The following is a 20,616-nucleotide window of genomic DNA, read 5'->3' as shown; positions in this document are numbered from 1 at the left end:
CACCACCCTCTGGCTGAAAAACTTCCTCCTAATATCCAACCTAAACCTCCCCTGTCTCAGTTTAAAACCATTCCCCCTTGTCCCATCACTTATGCTCAGCACTGAAGTTTGAACAGACAAAAAAGCAGAAGAATATTTTTGGAAGTCTATCATCCTCTAATTCAGAGATTAGAAAGATTTGAGGAAAGGGTGCAGAGGGAAAATGGATAACCAGGGCAAGATGTGTCTCAATAGGTAGAACTAATTTGATAAAGCCTCTACAGCTGAATGTTACATTATTCAAGGGTAATCAAAAGCAACAAATCCAACTGCAAAGTTCAGTCACAAAACCTCTGCCACTTCATCAAAAGTCATATTATTTCAATGAAAGAGCTGCTATGGATGGAGCAAAGTGGGAAAGAAGAACACAAAGTTCACTGATCAATTTCAAGACTCTCCCTAAAACACATGTCACAGAAGCATGGTATGGGATACATGACCAGCACAGCTGTGCTCCTGTTACATTTCTGCTTCCAGGTAGAACTGAACCATACCAAAGGAAGAGGTAAGAGCTCTGTCAATGCATGCCGCATCCGTAACAAGAACATCAAGTGTGGCATTGTATTTCCAAAATGTTCTTTCAGCAACAGATGATAAGACCCAACAATTCCCAGCAGCCTCAGTCAGCCAGCCTTGCCAGGTACAGACTGCACAGCAGCATCTACAGCCTTCAGACAGTGCCAAGGCATACCCTACTTGTTAGTGTTCTAAGCTACAGCAACAAGCAAGCTCAGCCAAACCTTAGCAAGAAGCAATGCTGGGAGGCAGCCACTGGAGGCTGTGCAATGCTGCAAGTGAACAGCAGTAAAGACCCAGACCAGCACCACGCACTGGGCACAGTACTGCCAGCACTTGCAGTGCACTCACAATACTTGGCATGCCAAGAAGTCCCAGTTGCCATTTAAAGAGTACGTTTCTAATCTCACTGATGAGATTTAAGCAAGCCATCAGTGCACACACCAATAGTGCATACCATATATGCTTTCTAGGCTTTATTTTTAAAAAAAGGGAGGAGGGTTGTAAACGTGTGATAGATTGGCAGCACTTTAACAGAAGAACAGTATCGTGTCCTACATGCCACCTCAAGCTGGCACTGACAGCTGTGGAGGAGTGGTGATGCGCAAGCACTAAGTCTGGCCATCCTCTGTTCTTCCACCCAGTCAGCCAAGTGAATATGGAAAAGAAAAAAGAGAAAAAGTGGCAGCAGCTCTTTTTTAGCACAAATCCAGGCAAGCTGTTCCATGAGATTACTAGCAGTGCTGTAATGGAGTCTCCCCAGATAAACATGGCACACAAACCGTGCAGAGCTTGCTTCACAGCACTTTCCCCGCAGAGCCCATTAGGAGCCTCTCCTTACAAGAAGCATGCTCTTGAAAATCTGCTGCGTGCCCCTATGTCCAGTGCTCATCTGCACCAAAATACTGCAATCTGGATGCCCTGAGCATCACTACAGCAGAGCATGCTCCGTGGCCATTACAAACCCCAAACACCTAGTCCTTTCCAGCTGTTCTGAACAGGGAAAATGGCTGACAGCTCACCAGGTGCCAGTCAAAGCAATCCAAGGCTGCAGTGAACCCCAAGCAAAGATGCAGCAGCTTCCAAAACAGACTGACAGAAATCTGAACTGAGAAGTGCCACCTCACCCCAAAACCAGGGAGCAAAGCTGCCTACATGCAACACTCATGAGAACCATCTGCAGTTCTTGAAGCCTGTACCACCACACCAAAACGAGTCCTTAATGCCAGCAGGAGGCACATTCCTACAAGGGTTTTGGTCTCTCTCAGATGGATAGCCTCCAATTCATTACCCCATTTACATAGAGCCCAACAAAACACTCTTTACAAGAAATATCAGAGAAGTAATTACTGATGTTCTAACTCACTTCTTTTCATAAAGCACAAGTGCCCCATTACTTACACAAGCACTCTCTGAACTGCTTTCTGATGTGGTGCCACGCCAGTTGGACTATTCCCCACTGACACCCACTGCATTCCTCATACTGTTAAAATGTCAGAAGGAAGAGAGGCAATTGCCTTAAGACTGTACACACAGCATCCCCAAGCCACACTTCTTGCTAGGGCATTGTCCTGATTATTCACAAGAGCAAGCTGATCCTTACAAGAACTTTCTCTTTGAAACGCATCCAGAAGAGGTGGTGTGACACTACAAACTGCAGACACTGGTCTGTGCCCCACCATGCCCCCCACCTCCCTAAAACCACACTGCCTTAACTGCACAGCCTCAGTGACCACCTCAAAACCACCAGCTGTAAAAGTTTCCAAGAAAAAAACCTATAGCAGCTGTGTTCATTCACCTCAGTACCTTCGTGGAGAACACCAGCTGGCACAGCTTGCAAATAAAGTAACTCAACTCCTTCCAATACACCTCTGCAAACAAGGGCAGAGAATATTAACCCTCACTTTAACCACATTATACACTTGAGGAGTCAGAAGTAGAGACAGAGCCCTTACTGACATCCAACAGACAGAAACGTGGAGACCTGTGCTGCTCACCTCCTGCTACAGATACAGCTGTGACGTGTTAACATCACAGACGTGATTTACCCATCCATGCTCCTCAGAAGGGGCCACGCACACCACGAAACAGCATGCTGACAGCCCTAAACCCACCTCTGACACCTGTTTGAAGCCTTACTGTCCCTCAATCAAAGCAGTGAGTGCAAGGAGCTGTGGTTTGACCAAAGCAGCAGAACTGTACTCTGCAGCTCCAACTACTTCAGGGCACATTGGGTGGTCACAAAGATTTCACAGCAATGCCACATTTCATCATTTTGAGCAGCGAAGGCTTTCAGGCAGAGAGGAATTTTCTCTTCTTAGAGGAACAACTCCTTCACAAGGGCATATGGAGCTTCACACAAATTAATAAAAAGAAAACAGGGATTGTTTGAAAAGCCTTTAAGGGCCTCTAACCACATCCTTCTGCTCATTCTTCTCTTTCCTTGTTTCCAGGACCTCCCTCCTCAGCACTGGCACACAGTCAGCAGCAGAACATTCTGCTAATGACAGTTTGAGACACAACCCTTCCACACAGTGCATTTTTTGAGTTTCTCAAGCTCTGCAACTTGCATCAACGTCAATAATTACCTTCCAAAAAACGCACATATTTCAAACCTGATGCCAGCCAACAGCAGTATGCTGGAAAAAAAGTAATGATACAATCAAACAGCTTTCCCATCTCCAAGCAGGCCACACACTGTGCTTCCAACACCTTGCTACAAGGCAGAGCAGCACACACACGGGTGGGAGCTGTTGGAAGAGATCCCTGCCATCCCCTCTCCTACCTGCCAGCTGTCCCCAACCCCACGCCGCCCTGATGGCCGATCCCTCACTTGCACACTTGTGCCCTAAAAACAGAGAAGCATGCATGATTTTAAAGTTAACAACGCGTGTTTCCAAGGCAAGTTTAACTAAGTATTTTTAACTTGATTACTTATTCAAATACTTTCAGCATAGAACACCACAGAGTGTTTAAAAGGAGTCTAGAGACTGAAACAGATGTACTTCAGGAGCTGAGGTTTACTGGCAAGAAGTAAGGAACAAAGAGTTTTACACTCATGGACAGATCTGCAACAACAGCACACACACAGCCAGTTAGAACATATATATGCACAAACCAGGGAGCTGCTTTTCCAGGTGACAGTGGCATGCTTACATCACTGTACCCTGGCACAGCAGTACGCATAGTGGGGAAGGAGGACAGGCTGTACAGCTCTCAGCAGGGCCTACCCCCTCAGTCATTCTACAGCACTGCTTGCCACATTTAGCAGAGGCCAGCACAGCAGGTAATCACCTGAATTAGTCAGCCACTAACTCATGCTACACTTCCCCCAAACACTTCAAGAGAGCCTAAGCTGACACAAGCAGAGCACAAGGCATGACCTCTCCCCACCTCCAGCAGTCCTTCTCCACCCATATGCTTCCCACTTCCTTGTTACAGGGCTGACAGCCCACACACAGCAAGGTTTAGCTGTGCCATGAATGTGATGTGACAAGGAAACCGGTCCCTGCAGGATGCTGGGCTGGAGGCAGCTCTGTCCCGCAGCTTGGCACAGCCCTGTAAACACCACCTGAATGCAAACAGAGCCGCTCTCCTTTCCCACAGGGCTTGGGGATGCCTGGCTAACAGATCTGGCATCGTTTCAGACAACACGAGAGAGAATGACAGAGGACAAAAAAAACCTACAAGAGAGATAAAGTAGTTGACAAAGAAAAAACTAAGCAGACCTATGTAGGAATATTAGGAACAAGCTAGAAGTCCTTTTAAGGATGTACTGCAAAACAAGATTCATTACAGACCGCTCTAAGTATTTTTGGATTTGTTTAGGAAACACACTCCGTTTTTTCCTTCAGGCGGCTCAGAAGAACGCAAGCCTGGTTGGTTTTGGAGCCATCCTCCTGCAGCAAAGCCTGCCCACAACAGCAGCTACCTTGCCTGGAACCTGAGCCTGGAAAGCAGGCTCTCCTGCAGCAGTTAGTAAGCAGGATTGGAGGAGAAAGCAAACAGTTTACCCCTGATCTGTGAGCTACAGTTCAAAACCTGGAACTCAGGAATCCCCACCGGTGCCCTGCAGCGACCACACTCCACCGTGCAGCCCAGCCTCAAAGCATCAGGAGGGGAATCTCCAGCAAGCACTGAGCACCAGCCCCAAACAACTCTGAGTGTTGGGAGCTGGGACAGTCTTCCTCCATTTGTACTGCTAAAACCCAGAGGCAGCTTTAACCAGGCACTCAAACCAGCTCCACCCAGCCCTGCTATGCTGAAATGAAGCACCAGTAAGCATGCATTAGCTTTTCCTCCCTCATCTCCCTGCACTGATCTTGCATTAAGGCCAAAACAAAAAAAGCACCTGTGCTCCTGCATCACAGGAGTTGCACTCCTAACATTCTGTACAGCCTGTGTCTGCAAGAAATAGAAGCCTTGATGGTACATTTAATGAGAGGCAGGGAAAGTATTAGTGGATATCTCCAACAGTAGTTGAAGACAGCACACATTCTTCTAAATCCACAAAACAAGATACACATCTACAAGTTTCACCCAAAAAGAACAAATGTGGAAAAAAAAAATAAGGCCTACTAAAAATAATTTTATACTACAGTCGAGAAAATGAAATTAATTAATCAAGTGGTTTAAAGTACCACATGTTATCATTGGTATACTCAAAAGATGCCATCTAGGAGAAAAGAAAAGCACCAGTTTGCCAAGAATTACTCCTACTCTTGCTCCTCTAATTTTTATTTGTGACATCAGGAAAGCCACAGCTCGTACATCCAAAGATGCTGAAGTGATCCATCTCTCCCACACACTTACAGCAATGGGACCCCCCAGCTGTGGGTGCAGTGTGAAGTTACCAAGCCCTACCAAGCCATTACTCATCAGCTGGACTATGCCAAGTCAACATCCTGACTCTTCCTCCACCAGCTTTCAGCAACCCACTTGATATTTCATACAGACTTGTCAGTTTTTAGATAAGCAGTTACAAAACGAGAACAAGTGTTCGGCTCAGCTAGAGAAGAGCTTCAGCCAGCACACAATAATTCACCAAATCACAGTAACTCCATTGATTCCAATGGCAAGAACAGGCACTTCAGGGAAGATGACTCCATCAAGAGTGACGTTGCTTTAAGCACATCACACTAAGGTAACTAAACAACGACCATAAATGTGACTTACTGCATTTAAAACTACTAGGTGAGCTGGCATGCAGATATGCTCAACACCCAGAGACTGCAGCAGAAAAGCTGCAAAGCTTCAACAGCACGCTTAAGGTTATTTCCACTGCCAAGAACACTTGGGAAAAAAATGACATTGGTGACAGGAAAAAAATTATTTCCCAAACCAAGGATTGATTATTAACAGCTTTTGGTGCTGTTCAGGTGTGTTGTTGTGTGTTTGGTTGTTTTTTACCTTAGCTCAACAGGAAAAGCATTGTAAGCTTTTAAGTTATAGAAGGAACCCAAGGACTCGTTCAGCAGAACACTAGCAGAATTCACAGCTCTATTTGCATTCTGGTTTTCTCATCAAGTATCAGGATACTTTCAACCTACTTTCAAACTGTCTTCATTATAGAAGAACTAAATCATTACTGCCCTACGGATAGCTTTTAGTTTTGTATGCAAACTTACAATCACAAGCAACACTGAATATAAACAAATGTAAATGAATGCACGTTCTTAAATATAAGCTACAATCATCTCCACACAGACTAAGTTTGAAAACCAAGATACTTTGTTTAGTAACATTGAAACAGCCAGAAAAAAGGTCTGTTCAAAAAGCAGAGGAAAAAAGCCATAACAGTGGATACAATCAATATTAGAATACACGACCTGCTGAGCCCCACAAATGACCTCCAAGGACTGATGTTGGGTATTCCATAACTTACAAAGTGTCATACAGCACTTCAGTTGCTTCATTTCAGGAACAAAAAAAAAAAAAAAAGGCTCTCCGTGTCTGCTAGCACATCAGAAGCTTAACACACCAGGTAATAAAGGCATCTAGCCACTAGCAAAATGAAACACATCCAAGCTATTTATGCAACAAAGAAGTGGAGTATTTAATTAGCTCACTAAAACCATACCCATGATAGCTGCAACAACATTCACACCTGACCAAATATATGAAATAACACAGCTCCACATATCAGTTTTTCAATTACATCAACATGAAGCGATGCTGCAAGACACACTATTAATGCTGCAGCTTCAAACAGAGTGTTTTACCCTAAAAATAGTTGTCTATTTCAAGTCTTGAATCTGCTTGTACGCTAGGGTACAAGGTATCTGCTTCCAGGAAGTTACAGCACAAAAGGTAACTCACAAGGTCAATAACTGGAGAAAACCCTGCTCTCACAAGTCTCTGATCTTTAACAGCATTGGGAGAATTATCAGAATTTCTTCAGGAAAGCATTAAGATACAAAACCAATTTGGATTTCTTTTTTTTTTTTTTTAAGCAGTTGACTACAAAAACATTTATAACAGTATGCAACATTATTACTTTCAAGGTCAGTATTACACATGCAGTTACTTGGAGCTACATATTTTAGTGTTATTTTTAACATCTGACAGAGCATCTTGTACCGTTGTGAGCTCTACACTGTTTACAAATACTCCCAAGCTGCAGCTGCTGCTTCTACTAGCATATCTCACCATTGCAAAGAGAAGAGTGCTTATAAATATCCAGTAAAGGCTTTTTTTTTTTTTTTTAATTTCATTCCTTTTAATACAGTATTACACAGATTGCAATGTTCTGTAGATTGGTTTCGTAGTTTTTCCACAACAGAACAACAGCACTCTGCTACAATGATATCAATCCCTACAGAAGGGCATAAACACCCAAAGAGCCACAGAACACATCTAACTCTGGTCAGTTCATGCATCAACTCCACACCATTCTCTGTGAACTGCTATTTCAGGTTTGCTCTTTAAAATTAAAACACAAAGATTCACAAAAGCTGTTTCAAAACCAAACGACACGTTTGTTCTTAAATACTTCGTTCTCCCAGAACACCACACCACAGGCACTAATTGTGTAAGGCAGTAAGGAACAACTTACCGACACAAGCATTTAGAAACAGCCAGTCAGTCTTTTTCATCCTGTTTTTTATTTGCTTTAGTTTTTTGAAGTCAACTTCAAGTTCCTCCTTGCTGCCAACAGCTCCAGCCAATTCGATTCTTTGGAAGTCCATTTTCACATCCGACTCACGTTTGGTTGTAGGTGGGGATCTTCTTTGGCTATTACCACTACTACAGCTTCCCCTCCACCGAGCTCTGTCTTGCTCATTTATGATTGAAGAAGCCTCTTCAGTGTCTGCCAGTTCTATTGCTTCTATGTTGTTAGGTCTGGGATGATCGCACACAACGCATTTCCTGGCCTTTGCCCAGTTTTCATATGTACAAACAGAACAAGTCCAGTGCTGAGCCCTTGTGTTCAGTTTATTTCTGTCATTGTATTCCTCACACGGATCGACAGAAAAAGGAACTGGTCTCGAACCAGACCCTGAAGACTGAGGAGACTCTGTGGGACTCCGGGTCCTACGCTGAGACAAGCACTGAGTACATCTTATCGCTCTTGGCCAGTTCAAGTACGTGCACATGTGGCACGACCATTTATTTGCACTTTCCATACTGTAGGATGATTTAACCCTTGGTCTTGCACTGGAATCCGGACATATCAAAGGACTACTCCCACCTTCAGTACTTGTAGGATCCCAGTCTCGACCAATATCACTTGAACCACTTTTAAATGGATCTTCTGTGATAATTGTTCCACTAGGCCTCTGGGCACGGCACATGGTACATTTGATTGCAGATGGCCAGTTTTCATACGTACAATACTCACAAGCCCATTTAATTCCACGCTCTGTCATCGTGCACTCCTTGAAATGAACTGCGTCAGGCAGAAAGCTAAGTAATCACAACACATCATTAGTACACAATAACTACATACAAACCCAGTTCAGGAAAAAAAACACACACAAAAGCAACAAAAAGCCCTCAAAAAACCCAACTGATGTGCATTGCACCAAAATGTATGAAAGTCAAGCTGGGCAAGGGGACAATCTGTTTTTCCTTCATACTATGAGGACACTGGCAGGAAGTGCTGGGAGGAGCTATGGCAAGAGTAAGACTTGAGAGTCAAATGACTAATACTCAAGCCACTTAAATGCATAATTGAGGACTTCCTAAATGCAGGAAAAGAACCTTAGTCATGCATTTCAGGAATTTCTTAAATTTGAGCAGTGGCACCTAAAAGAAATTCTGAAAATAGGCAGACATTGAGCACAGAGAGTACCAAGATAGAGCCAGTAAGTCTGCAGAAAGAAGTCACAAATATTAAACTGCTGAAATAAAACAATGAGTGCAGCAGTATAAGGAACAGAGGGCTGAGATCTCTACTGCAGCAGCCACAGGACTTGGAAGGAAGAGGCACGTCAGATGGGCAGCTATACAAACAAGCAGTTCTTCTGTAGTAGTAAGGTACAGGTTTACATAAAAGCATACACCTCAAAATTTCACATGTGTTTAACCAAGACTAGGGCTTGATTTGACACACTCATAACAGCAGTGCTATGAGGCTAAAGCCACACTCAAAAGCAAAGCACAAGCTATGTGTGATAAACCAATCCAGCACTTCCATTTTACAACCCAGATTTCAATCCAACTCCAACTCACTTTTTCTCTAATGAAGAGGAGATCCTGTCTTCATGCTGGCTCAGACCTTTTCCTCAGATTGCCAAATACGAAGGATGAGACTAAGCAGATAACTATTCCTGTAAACAGAATGAAAACAGACTCATTACAGGTTTCCTACTGGACTTGAGTAACCATAAAGTTAATTATTAAATGCCACACCTATTCTGATCCCAATTTGCATGTTTGAACTCAGTCACGGCCTGCTAAGGCTAAACTACAGACTAGCATAAATAAGTCAATATTTGGAAAGAACCAGTCACCAGGAAAGTCATCAGTTAATCTCCTAAAGAACCAGATCCAAGCAACATCAAATTCATATCAAGATGTCTGTAAACATCCTCAGTGGAATGTGAATCTTAGGACGGAGAGGAAGAAATCTCAACCCCCTCCAGTCAGCGTAGAGAGCAAACGGGATAAAGGCTATATGGCAGGTAGGCAGAGGACAAACAGAGAAATGCATACAGTCTATTTCTTTTCTTACTACAGTATTGCTATGCAACACCAGCAACTCAGTAATATACTATTCTGAAGCATGCAAAACTGCATGAAACAGGAATCTGTTGTATCAATTGACCAATAATTCTCATGTTCACCACAGTAAAACACTCCTGGTTAGGGGGAAGTTCTTTACTAGGAGAGTGGTTAGGCCCTGGAACGGGCTGCCCAGGGAGGTTGTGGATGCCCCGTCCTTGGACGTGTTTAAGGCCAGGTTGGACGGGGTCCTGGGCAACCTGATCTGAATGTGTATGTTTGGTGGCCCTGCCAGGCAGGGGGGTTGGAACTACATGATCCTTGGGGTCCCTTCCAACCCGGGTGATTCTGTGATTAGTGAAAACACTATGAGTATGGTAGCACAAAAGCTCAAACAAAGACGCACAACAGGATCAAATTCTAATCTAGAAAAACGAGGTACTTTATACCTTTTCTCCTGTCAGGAAATGCTTTACTAGTTAGTACATTCGTCACTCAAATACCTTCACAAGCACCATCATCTATCAAGGCACAGTTACACGTCCACGGCCACTGGTCAAGCCCCATGCTGCTGGGAGAGGCACATCAGCACTCCTTTCCCCAAAGCCATACCCTCACCATGCCCTTCTGTGGATTCCAACACACAGAAACACTCTGCCCCAACAACTCGAGCCTCATCAATTCAGCAGCTCGGGCAGCTGTGCCAACAAGCACCTATCACACAGCTGGGACAGAAAGGGGACAGCACTACTGAACCACCAAGCTTTTGCAGAAAGCTCTGGCTCTAACCCATCTGAGCAGCCTGCAGAATACCTGAGTTCCACCTATGTGCTGTAAAACTGTCAGACTAGGAATGTGCTGAGAAGGCAATTAAGTTTCCTGCTGATTTCCTCCAAGATTTGCTCAAAGTTCACATATGAGAGTGGAAAATTAAGAGGAGCAGTCAGATCATACTACAGCCCCATAAAATAAGGTGGGAAGAGGAGGGTGTTACCATAACAATATGAAGTCAGTGCTACTGAAGGCAACTTATTTAAAGACAACCTTTCAGAAGCTTGGAGAGGAAAAAACACCACAACCTGTTTCTCTACTCCAAAGGCAAACTAAAGCCTTGCCAAAATAGTTTCAAAACATACACAAGACTTAATGATAGAATAGATTCATTCCATTTGGTCAATAGCTTTCTTACCCATTCACCAAATTGGCTTTTTTAAGGACTAACATTTCTTCAAGCTTATTCTCTGTACCAACAACAAATGTAATGTTTCCTTATGAACTTGAGAGAACTGAACACGCTTTTCCGAATCCCAATCTCCCAAGTCAGATTGGTGCACTACATGAAATGAAGCCTGAGAGAAAACTGCAGATGCCAACAGAGCCCCTCATCTGGCCTGGTTTGTAAAGCCTTAACCCTGCACTTCCCACTGCAAACAAATCCCAACAGAGAACAACCTCGTGCTGGCAGTGAGGCTGGGGAAAAGAGACTGCTGCTCCAGCTGACAGGGACTGGCCACAGAAGTGATCTAGAACATCTTATTTTATGATACCAACCAACACAGTACACGCTGTGTTACAGAAAAGCTTTCATAAGTACCATGAGATTAGACAATAATTGTAGCTGAAAACCTAACGTCAGCTTTTCTTTGAAGATTTTCACGTAGCTGGAAGACGGGGATGGATGCTACATTGAGTATTATCTATTAATACCAACACAGAAAGCTCCACGTTTTCAGACACAGCTCTTAAGAAGGCTGAGTGTCAGCAGCTTCAAAAGCTTTTGATACCAACCCCTACAGCACAGTCAGAAGAGAAAACGAGCACTTTCACAGGTGGGCTCTTACTTGTGCATCTTGGTATGACCTCCAGCTGCACCTCCATACCAACACCAGAACCATCTGCTCTGCTGGCAATACTGCAACACCAGCCAGTCACCAAGCAGGCTGAGCACTATTGTATTTTTGCAGTTACTTCTTTACCCCCCTGCCTTCAAGTGAGCCTGTTATTTCAGACTCTTCCCAGAGGAGAAGCTGAATCACACAGCACCTCCTCACAGAGGAATAGCACAGCAGTGCTATGAGGCCCAAGTGCACGCTTTCATGCCCAAAAAGCACGAGCAGGCAAGGAATTAAAAGCTATACAATTCCCAACAAGCTCCAATTGATCAGTAAGAGCAGGAGGCTAAATGCAATTGGGACAGACTAGTACAGTAATATATATATATTATATAATATATATATTTTTATATATATTATATATATATATATATATATATTTTATATATATATATTTCATGATAGGATGGAACTACCTTCCCCTCAATACAAGTCAGATCTTTACAGCACGCAGAGGATAGTTTTCCTTCAGCTCAAGCGAGGCAGAAGGCAGAGCTCCATGCTACTTGGTGGGCAAGCCTTTCCCAAGCAAGAGGCCAGCTGCTGCTTCAGCCCACACTGCTGATCTCTTGCTGGGGTTTGCCAGAAGCACATCTGTGCTGGAACAAGCCTTACAGAATGGGACTGATCAATCTTCCCACCTTAACTTGTTGCTCACAAGTAATGAGTTCAGACAGAGCTCAGCTTGCTCCGTATTTACAGCACAAAGCAAGGTACAAAGCTACACCTTCAGTACAGCTGCAGGGGGCTGCCTCTGTGCCTCAAGGTCAGGCTGCTTTATTCAGTTGTATTTCAGAACACCACGGAGCAACTCCTGAATGCCATTGAGTGTGGATGCTACACCTTACACACATCCAACCACAGAGAGGAGTGAGGAGAAATGGGGCTGTGAGTCAAAGCAAGAGATCAAGGTGCACTTTCCCTGTCCGTACCTTTTCTGTGTTGTGAAATGTGGCATTTAAACGTATGTCTGCTAAGAAAGCCTCAATCTGAGGGCTGTAATTGTTAACTAACAGCTGGAAAACATTGCTGTGAAGTTTATATATAAACATGTGTTAACATACGAAGGAAAAAACAGCTTTTAAAGAATAACTGCCTAAGATTAACTCTGCATAGTTTGACACACAGAAATATTCTCCTTTTTACATCGCTGCCTCAAATTCTTCCTTGGTTACCAATAAAACAATGGCTACACTTCCTAGAAAGCTGAAGTGCATTCATATACAGGTAAGATTTCCAACTAAAGCTGCCACATACTTGGATTATCACCAAAAACTGTCATGATTACATACATATTACTCTGCATTCAGGTAATTGCAGCTGTTCTTGTTGTGTAAAACTGCAGAACACACATAAAAGCAGCACATATGAAGAACTGTGGTCCACAGCTCCCAAGGGGAAGGAATCCAATGGCTCTGATCTCACCCTTTACCAACAGAGGCACCAACACTTACAAATGCTGCCACTTTGTTGCTCACTCCAACGGGGACATCTCCTTCAAACAAAAGTCTGCCCATTTAAAAAAACAACATACAAAGTGCAGCCATTGGGAAGATCCCCAGAGCAGCACAGCAAGCTTCCATCCAGAAGGCCAGTTTGTCTCTTTCTCAAACTTGTAAATTTACTGAAAGCCTCCTCAACCATTTCCTACCTCAGACACTTTCCACTTCACTTTCTGTGTTACAAGTTTACTTTTGTTATTTGGGTCCAAGAATCCTTGTGGGGAAAAAAAAAAAATTTACACTGTACAGTTAGAGAAAATACGTTCTGAAATGGATTGCTAAGTATCAAAAGTCATTTTTCACACGAAATTTGCCTTTGGTTGCCTTTTTAAGGTGGAATTTTACTGTCAGTTTCCACTCTTACTTCATCACTTACTGTTATGTTCTTCTTTTCCCCAGCACTCCACCTTCAGCTATCTGCTATTCCTGCACCAGTTTTCCCACGTGTTCACAAGGCTCAACAAATGAGAGCACCACAACTACCCCAAAACAAAGCTCCAGGGAACGAACAGTGGGTTCCATTGTAGTCTCTGCAAATTAGTTTATAGAAAAGGAAAGACAGAACAGAACCACCACACTGACCTTGACAGTGGGATAACCATATCAGGTCAGCATTGAATATGGACGCTCAGCAATGAAGGCAATGACTACATATTATAATAAAGAACAAAAGCATTACTGCAAAGTCATAAATGCAGGAGCGCTTTCTCTGTTAGCCTGAACACACTAACACAAGTACTGCAGCAAGCATGCACAGTTTCTTTTGGTTGTTAGCATGATTCTTGAAAAATGAAGATGTCTCAGATCAGCAAGAAGGAAATCCTTGCACCATCTTAGGAAAAGAGCAGCACAGTGCTTTTCTGCTGCTGCTCCAGGGCTGCTTTAGCTTACGACATCTGTATTTCTCTACAGAACACAAGCGGGCTCTTGGCAGCACAGGCAGTCAGAACAGGTCTCGGGCTACCACAGCAGAAAGCCCCTTCTGATATAAATGGATACCAGTAAGAAATGTTGGGACACAAAGGCCTTCGGTGAACCTTTGGCTTTTTGGCATCGTCCCTCCCACCCTCACCCCAATCTCCACTACACAAATGCCAACACCATCAATGAAGAACATCAGCAGTACAAAAGACATGAAAAACTGGAAGCGTTCCACTCGTAACTGAAGAACTGCTTGCAATCTAGTACGTGAAAACTTCTGTTCTGGCAGTCCAGGCTGGCAGCTGATACCCTAGACTGCAAGCTTTCAATGTGACCTGCAGACCACTTCTCATCTACTCCTGTAGAGCACACATTAAAATCCAGAAGGCCCTGCTCTTACACAAGGAAATACATCACGAGAAAGGCAGATCTCTAAACCAATTAAGAATTCTGATTAAGTAGTACATTTTGAAACATGACGTCTGTTCTGACAGCAAGCTTCGCTAACAGTCTATCAAAAGCTGCTTCCACGCGGATGGATGGATTCACAGCTTGTTCCAAAACATCTTTAAGACTAATGGGTTAGATGCTGACTGTGTTCAGAAATAAAATCACAATATTTTATTTCAGTTCTCAATATTCTATTCACGTGTCCATACAGGCATGACCATCTCAAACACCCCTTAAAGCCTGGCTTCACGTCAGCAAAATAATTCCCTGTTACACAGCACCTAACTCTGCAAACGTTCTGTGTGGTGTGAAGTCAAACATTCGGGAGATGACAGATCTCAGGAGACATCTGAAATACAAGAATGGAAAGCAGACTTTGTTAGGACACAGATCTACCTATACACAGACTGAGACGGAAGCCTCCATTCAGAACTAACAGATGGATGCCAACACTCAACATTCCCTCCTCCTGATCTTTGATTGTAATGTTTATCCCCTGTGTCCTCGACCACTGCAGTTAATCCTGCTGTAGACAGTGCAAAGCTTCCATCTGATTTGTACTGATCTCAAACCAAAGTATGCCTCCCCTTATTAAATCTCTGACTAGATACTAAAAGCAGCATTAACTGCTGAAAACAAAGCTATAAAGGACAATAGCAGTGGGTCACAATTCAGTGCTTTCTTATTTCAGGAGAGTTGCGCTTTCGTTTTGTCGATAGTCTTTTTCTTTTATGGGTTTGTTTTTCCCTTCTTCACCTCTATTAAAAGCTAACAACTGCTGAAATGAGATGTTACGACACATTAAGAGGGACTAAATACAGCCACTTACTTAGAAACCAATACCATTTGGTAAAACAAGAGTAAGCAGATCAACAGTTACATAATAGATGGCATCTCCCACACAATATTAATCAAAACCAAGCAAACAGACCCAAAATAACGAGCTCCGAAAGAAAACTCACATGAACGCAGGCAAATTTAATTAATCTGAACACTGATCATCAGTTGAAGACAAATACCAACCCCAGATAAACACAGTAACAAACACATGTAATGAAAATTCAGTTAATTTTTTCCTTTCTCGATAACCAAAGTTGAAGGCGAGGTTTCTTTCTAAAAAGGCCAAACACAAAAGCACAGTTTATCTGTGTTTGGACTCTATGCCTAAAACATGAGACTTGTTTCTGTTTAGATCTCAACCACCCTTGCAGAAGATGAGGAAAACCAGATGTCACGCTCTGAATAAAAACACACCGCTGAGTCAGACATCAAAACTTAAGAACACTTAAACCTGTCCAGCAACCAAGGAATATTGCATTAAAATTTGTACGTTTGACATTCAGTTCTAGTAATTACCCTCTGGACCTCCCTAATAGTGGTTGACCATAAATTAGATCATGGCTAGATGCAGACATTCACCGTTTGGTGGAGAAAAACCATCTGCCTGCAAATAAAACAAGGAGAAGCACTCTCCATGTCAGCTATTGTGCAGCTTCCCCCTCATTAATGGCAAGCCACTTTGGGATACAGTTAAGGACTGCCTTTGGTAGGTGTTCTTGCATCTAGGTTCAACTTCCAGTGCAAGGAAGCCATACAAGCTATGCTCATGGCTTCATCCAGCTCTTCCTGAGATACTGGCTAGACAGCACAGTGGCACAGGGGAAAAAAAAGCCAAACTGATAGCACACACAGCACTGCTCAACACAGTGCAAAGGACTCGTATCAACTATTGTGGAAAACAAAAACCCAAAGCAATAAAGATTTTAAAACATTTTCAGAACATTTTACTATCAAAGTTGGCTGTTCATTTTTATGTGTATATAAATATATATGTATAAACGGTATCAGTAATAATCCCTGCTCCGCTCACAACAGCTTACCAGCAACTCAAGCTAACCACAGAATCACAGAATGGTCTGGGTTGAAAAGGAGCACACTGCTCATCCAGTTCCAACCCCCTGCTGTGTGCAGGTCACCAACCAGCAGCCCAGGCTGCCCAGAGCCACATCCAGCCTGGCCTTGAATGCCTGCAGGGATGGGGCATCCACAGCCTCCTTGGGCAAATTTTATTGTTCCGATAAAGGCAGCTACTCAAAAAAAGGACATTAAGCCAAAGCAAACCATCAGAACTTTAAATTTTAGTATTTGGTAACAAAGTGATGGCAAGCACGACCCAAATGTCACTGCACACTGGCTTCTATGCTGATGGGGAACTGCAGACTCTTTGCTCACAAGCGACAGCTTCAGAAAGAAGTCCTATTTACACTTCAAAAATAGACACAAGTTCATCCTTGCAGCCCCCCCCACGCCCGGACAGCAGGCTTCACACCTGCCATTTGTTTTGTCCCTAGCTCTCATTACTTCCAGTGTCTGCAACTCAGCCTTAAAGTACCCTTGTTTTAAGAACAAGCAGGACAGATTATACCAGGAAAAATTCAAATACCTGAAGGGAAAAATGAAAAATGCCAAGTTAATTACACCTGCCACATAGCAGGAGATGCAAAGAGCTGCAATCTTGTCTGGTTTGCAGACAAGATGCCCCACACATACCAGGAACTCCTCCACTCTCCCCCACTTCATTGATTATAAAATGAACTGGACAATTGTTTCTGCATTCTTGAGCCAAGGTCAACCCCTCCTGAAGACTGCTCCACACCTCACTGCATTCACCCCCTACTGCACTCCCTCCAAACCTTTACTTCTCTGATACCTGTCACCTGAACAAGTTTTTGCATCAATGGGACACAGGCACAGGAAGAGGGGAAAATAGAAAAGCACGCTTCTTTTGAAACATACCAGGATTGAAAAACTCCAGGTCGAATACAGAGCTCCTACCTGCACCACAAAAGGAAAACATTCATAAACTAATAAGTTTTCAGAATAGTAGTAACGCAGTTTTTCTTCTAAAGTATTAGCACAAAGGCACATTAGGCACCAAAGGGATAAGTCCTATTATTAACCTTCTATTTCAAAGAAGTTCCAAGAGAATCAAATACATGCATGAGAGAGCAACTGATGCAAATGAATAAGAACCTCCTGAAGATGACAAGTGTTACAGTCACAAAATCAATCAAACCCTCTGCAGTTTGCAGCACTGTCGGCTCAGCAAGAAGCGCTATGAAAAAGCAAAGTGCCTGAATTACCAATGTTTGAGATCTTAATTAGAAGATGAAAGCTCTTTTTAAGGTGTAACAAATTCCATTCAACTGACATTTCAGAACTAAAATTATGCATTCTTTAATTGATTTTTCCAAACTATACCATTTGACAAGTGAAGTAAGAAGCCCTTCATGAGCCGTGCTAAGAAAAAAGGGAACATCCTCAACTTCTTCTCATTCCCTTCTTTATCTGTAGTACTACTTAACAAAAACATTTAAATGAAGAAATCTGTTACAGCTAAGCCAGCCATTTCCAGCTGCCAAACTAAAGTTTAGTTCCATTTTAGTACCAGGAGACTTGGATTCTAATTCATACAGTCAAAATGAGGATTACTTGTTGACATCAATGTTGAACAGCTCAAAATAACCCAGTCTTCAAGTTGGGGCAGTCAGGATGAAGGGGCACGAGACTGCTAACAGAACTGCCAGCAGCAGTTTAACTGTTTTGCTGTCATTTGTAGCTGTATGTCATGCTGAAGGCTGCATTAATATGAAACTCTACATAATCTCAACTCTGTGCAAGCCTGATAGAGCAGAGAGGCTGCAAAGAAAAAGCTTAATGCCTAGGTTAATGCCACATGAACGAGTCATTACACTGATGTTTCTGAACATACATTGATCAAAAAAAAAAAAAAGCTTCCTATACAATAAGTATTTTCTGCTTACATTACTGATTATTTATAGACCTATCTTGCAAAGATAAATGGAAACACAGATGGGGCTTCCTGCCACAAAACAACTACATGCTGACTGACATGTAATTAAAATGACCATGCACATCTAAATAAGACTTAAAATGCCGCCTTGACCAAGTTTAACTGGTCTCCAATTTAAGTCATGCTTCCATGATGAATCCCATCGATGCTTTTATGCTACCCAGTATTGCAATTAAATTAATATTTTTAATTATGTCCCAAGAAAATGCTAATGGTACAACTCTGCAGTGACAGATTACAGCCTCACAGGTCATCACCATCTGCCCATCTATATAAAATCACAGAATACCCTGAGCTGGAAGCAACCCATACAGAACAAGTCCAACTCCCAGCGCACTATGTAGCCTAAGAAAAATAAAGGTAACAACTTTTTTTCTCCCCCTAAGAGAGATACACCATGTAATTAGAGTTTTCCCTATCCTACATAAGGCAATGCATCCAAAAATCGTTCCCTTTTAATGCTGTGACAGATGTAAATCAGAAGTGACGTTCACATACGAATGCACCCTGAGACACTACATCCAGCTGCCTTGGGACAGAGGCAAATAAGAGTCTGTGAGCACACTTCCATCATTACCTGTGTCCCCCCTCTCTGGGCAACTGCTTAAAATACAACCAGCCAGGGAAAGAAGATTTAGGTTGGATGTCGGGGGGAAGTTCTTTACTATGAGAGTGGTGAGGTGCTGGCACAGGCTGCCCAGAGAGGCTGTGGAGACGTCCCTGGAGATGGAGACGTTCAAGGCCAGGCTGGATGGGGCCCTGGGCAGCCTGATCTAGTATTAGATATGGAGGTTGGTGGCCTTGCATGTGGCAGAGGGTTGGAGATTCATGATCCTTGAGGTCCCTTCCAACCCAGGCCATTCTGTGATTCAGCCTTCACAAACCTCTCCCACAGCCAGCAAACACACAGTTATCAGGTGAGCAGAGACACACACAAAAAAAAAAAAAAAAAAAAAAAAAAAAAAACCCAAAAAAAAAAAAAAACACCATGAACCCAATAGGATACGACAGGAACCCCCAAGAATTCCAAACAAACTTTCCAGCATTGTTAACCCTGAATGGCAGCACTGTGACAGAAAGTTCTCAGCGCCCGCCACAGAGGAGCCCAGGCTTCTCTCACCCACCATACGCAGCCCTGGAGGCTTCGTGTGACTGCACACACAGCAGGCACACCGGGACCTCCTGGGAGCCTACCTGAGTGTGGTGGGAACTGCTGCAGGCTGGGAGAGCAAAGGCACAGCCCTGAAAACACCGACGGTCGAGGTTTAGCGCTACTGACTGAACTTTAATCCAAACAAGAAGCGAAGCACAGCCTCACCTCGCAAGAACAAACTGTTTTGAAGTACACCCAGCCCGTGTCGCTGCCCATTGCCAGCAGTACGACAGAGAGCAGTGCTGTAACCCCCAGCGTAGGCACACGGAGGAGATCGCACCCCTTATTCCATCACAGCACACGGAGCCAGGCGGACACCCCTCCCCCCCCCAAAAAAAAAACTACGAGACAACAATGACCTCACTCCGGCAGCCCCCGGTACCGCAGCACAACACTACAGAAGCGCTCCCGGACAATCCCGGCCGTCCTGTCTTTGTACGCCGGCCCCGCGACGGAGACAGGGAGCGATGCGGCACCCCGGGGCCGCTCCTCCCCCCTCCCTCAGGAGGAGCCGAGCCCCGGCCGGGCAGCACAGCCCGCGGGCGACCCGCACCCTTTCGGGCGCTCACCAGGAACGGCCGCCCCGTCCCGCAGCCCGCTAGCGGAGCTGGGTTTACCTGTCCGCCCCGCCGGGAGCCGTCCGTCGGGCACACGCTCGGCGCTGCGCCCCGCGCCGCCCCCCCGGCCCGCTGGCTGAGGCGCGCTCTCCCCGCTCACGACATGGTTTCTCCCAGCGCGGCGAGCTGCCGCGGCCGCGGGCGCTCCCACTCGGCACGGCCGCGGGGGGAGGAAAAGGGGGCGGGAGGGGGGAAAGCCCTTCGCCCCGCTCCCGGCCTCCTCTAATGGCGGCGGCTGGAGTGGCCCAAAGCAAAATAAACCCCCATACGGCCAGCAGCCCGCACGTCAGCTCGGCCTGCCGGCCTGCCCCGCACTCATTGGCCGAACGTGCGCCTCTCATTCCGCCAATCGGCGCGCGCCTCTTTGGAGAGAACGGGTGACGTCATCCCTACCCATGGGGGGGGGCGGAGGGGGAGGAGGCGGGGCGCTCATTGGCCCCGCCCCTCGCCCGCTTGCCCTTCTGTCCGCACGGCAGTTTCAACGGCG

At 44.5% G+C, this 20,616-nt stretch overlaps 1 protein-coding gene across 2 annotated transcripts in view; it reads right to left on the bottom strand.

Moving 5' to 3' along the window:
- ZRANB1 (zinc finger RANBP2-type containing 1) overlaps positions 1-20,193 on the bottom strand; it is a 37,031-nt gene extending 16,838 nt beyond the window's left edge. Inside the window, exons 1-3 of one of the 2 annotated variants that reach the window (XM_042863690.1) lie at positions 20,130-20,193; positions 9,229-9,326; positions 7,610-8,460 (exon numbers count right to left, since the gene is read on the bottom strand). In XM_042863690.1, coding sequence (XP_042719624.1) covers positions 7,610-8,423 — 814 coding nt within the window. In that variant the 5' untranslated portion in view covers positions 8,424-8,460; positions 9,229-9,326; positions 20,130-20,193. Of the gene's footprint in view, positions 1-7,609; positions 8,461-9,228; positions 9,327-19,876; positions 19,899-20,129 lie in introns of those variants that run through there. The other variant, XM_042863691.1, reaches the window with a different exon arrangement.
- Between the last annotated feature and the right edge of the window lie 423 nt (positions 20,194-20,616).

This window comes from Lagopus leucura, unplaced genomic scaffold, assembly GCF_019238085.1.
Source record: "Lagopus leucura isolate 7727_CA_CO unplaced genomic scaffold, USGS_WTPT01 Super-Scaffold_741, whole genome shotgun sequence".
Classification (NCBI taxonomy): Eukaryota; Metazoa; Chordata; class Aves; order Galliformes; family Phasianidae; genus Lagopus; species Lagopus leucura.
The sequence above is the reverse complement of the archived record's forward strand: the minus strand, read 5'-3'. Positions and strand labels throughout refer to the sequence as shown.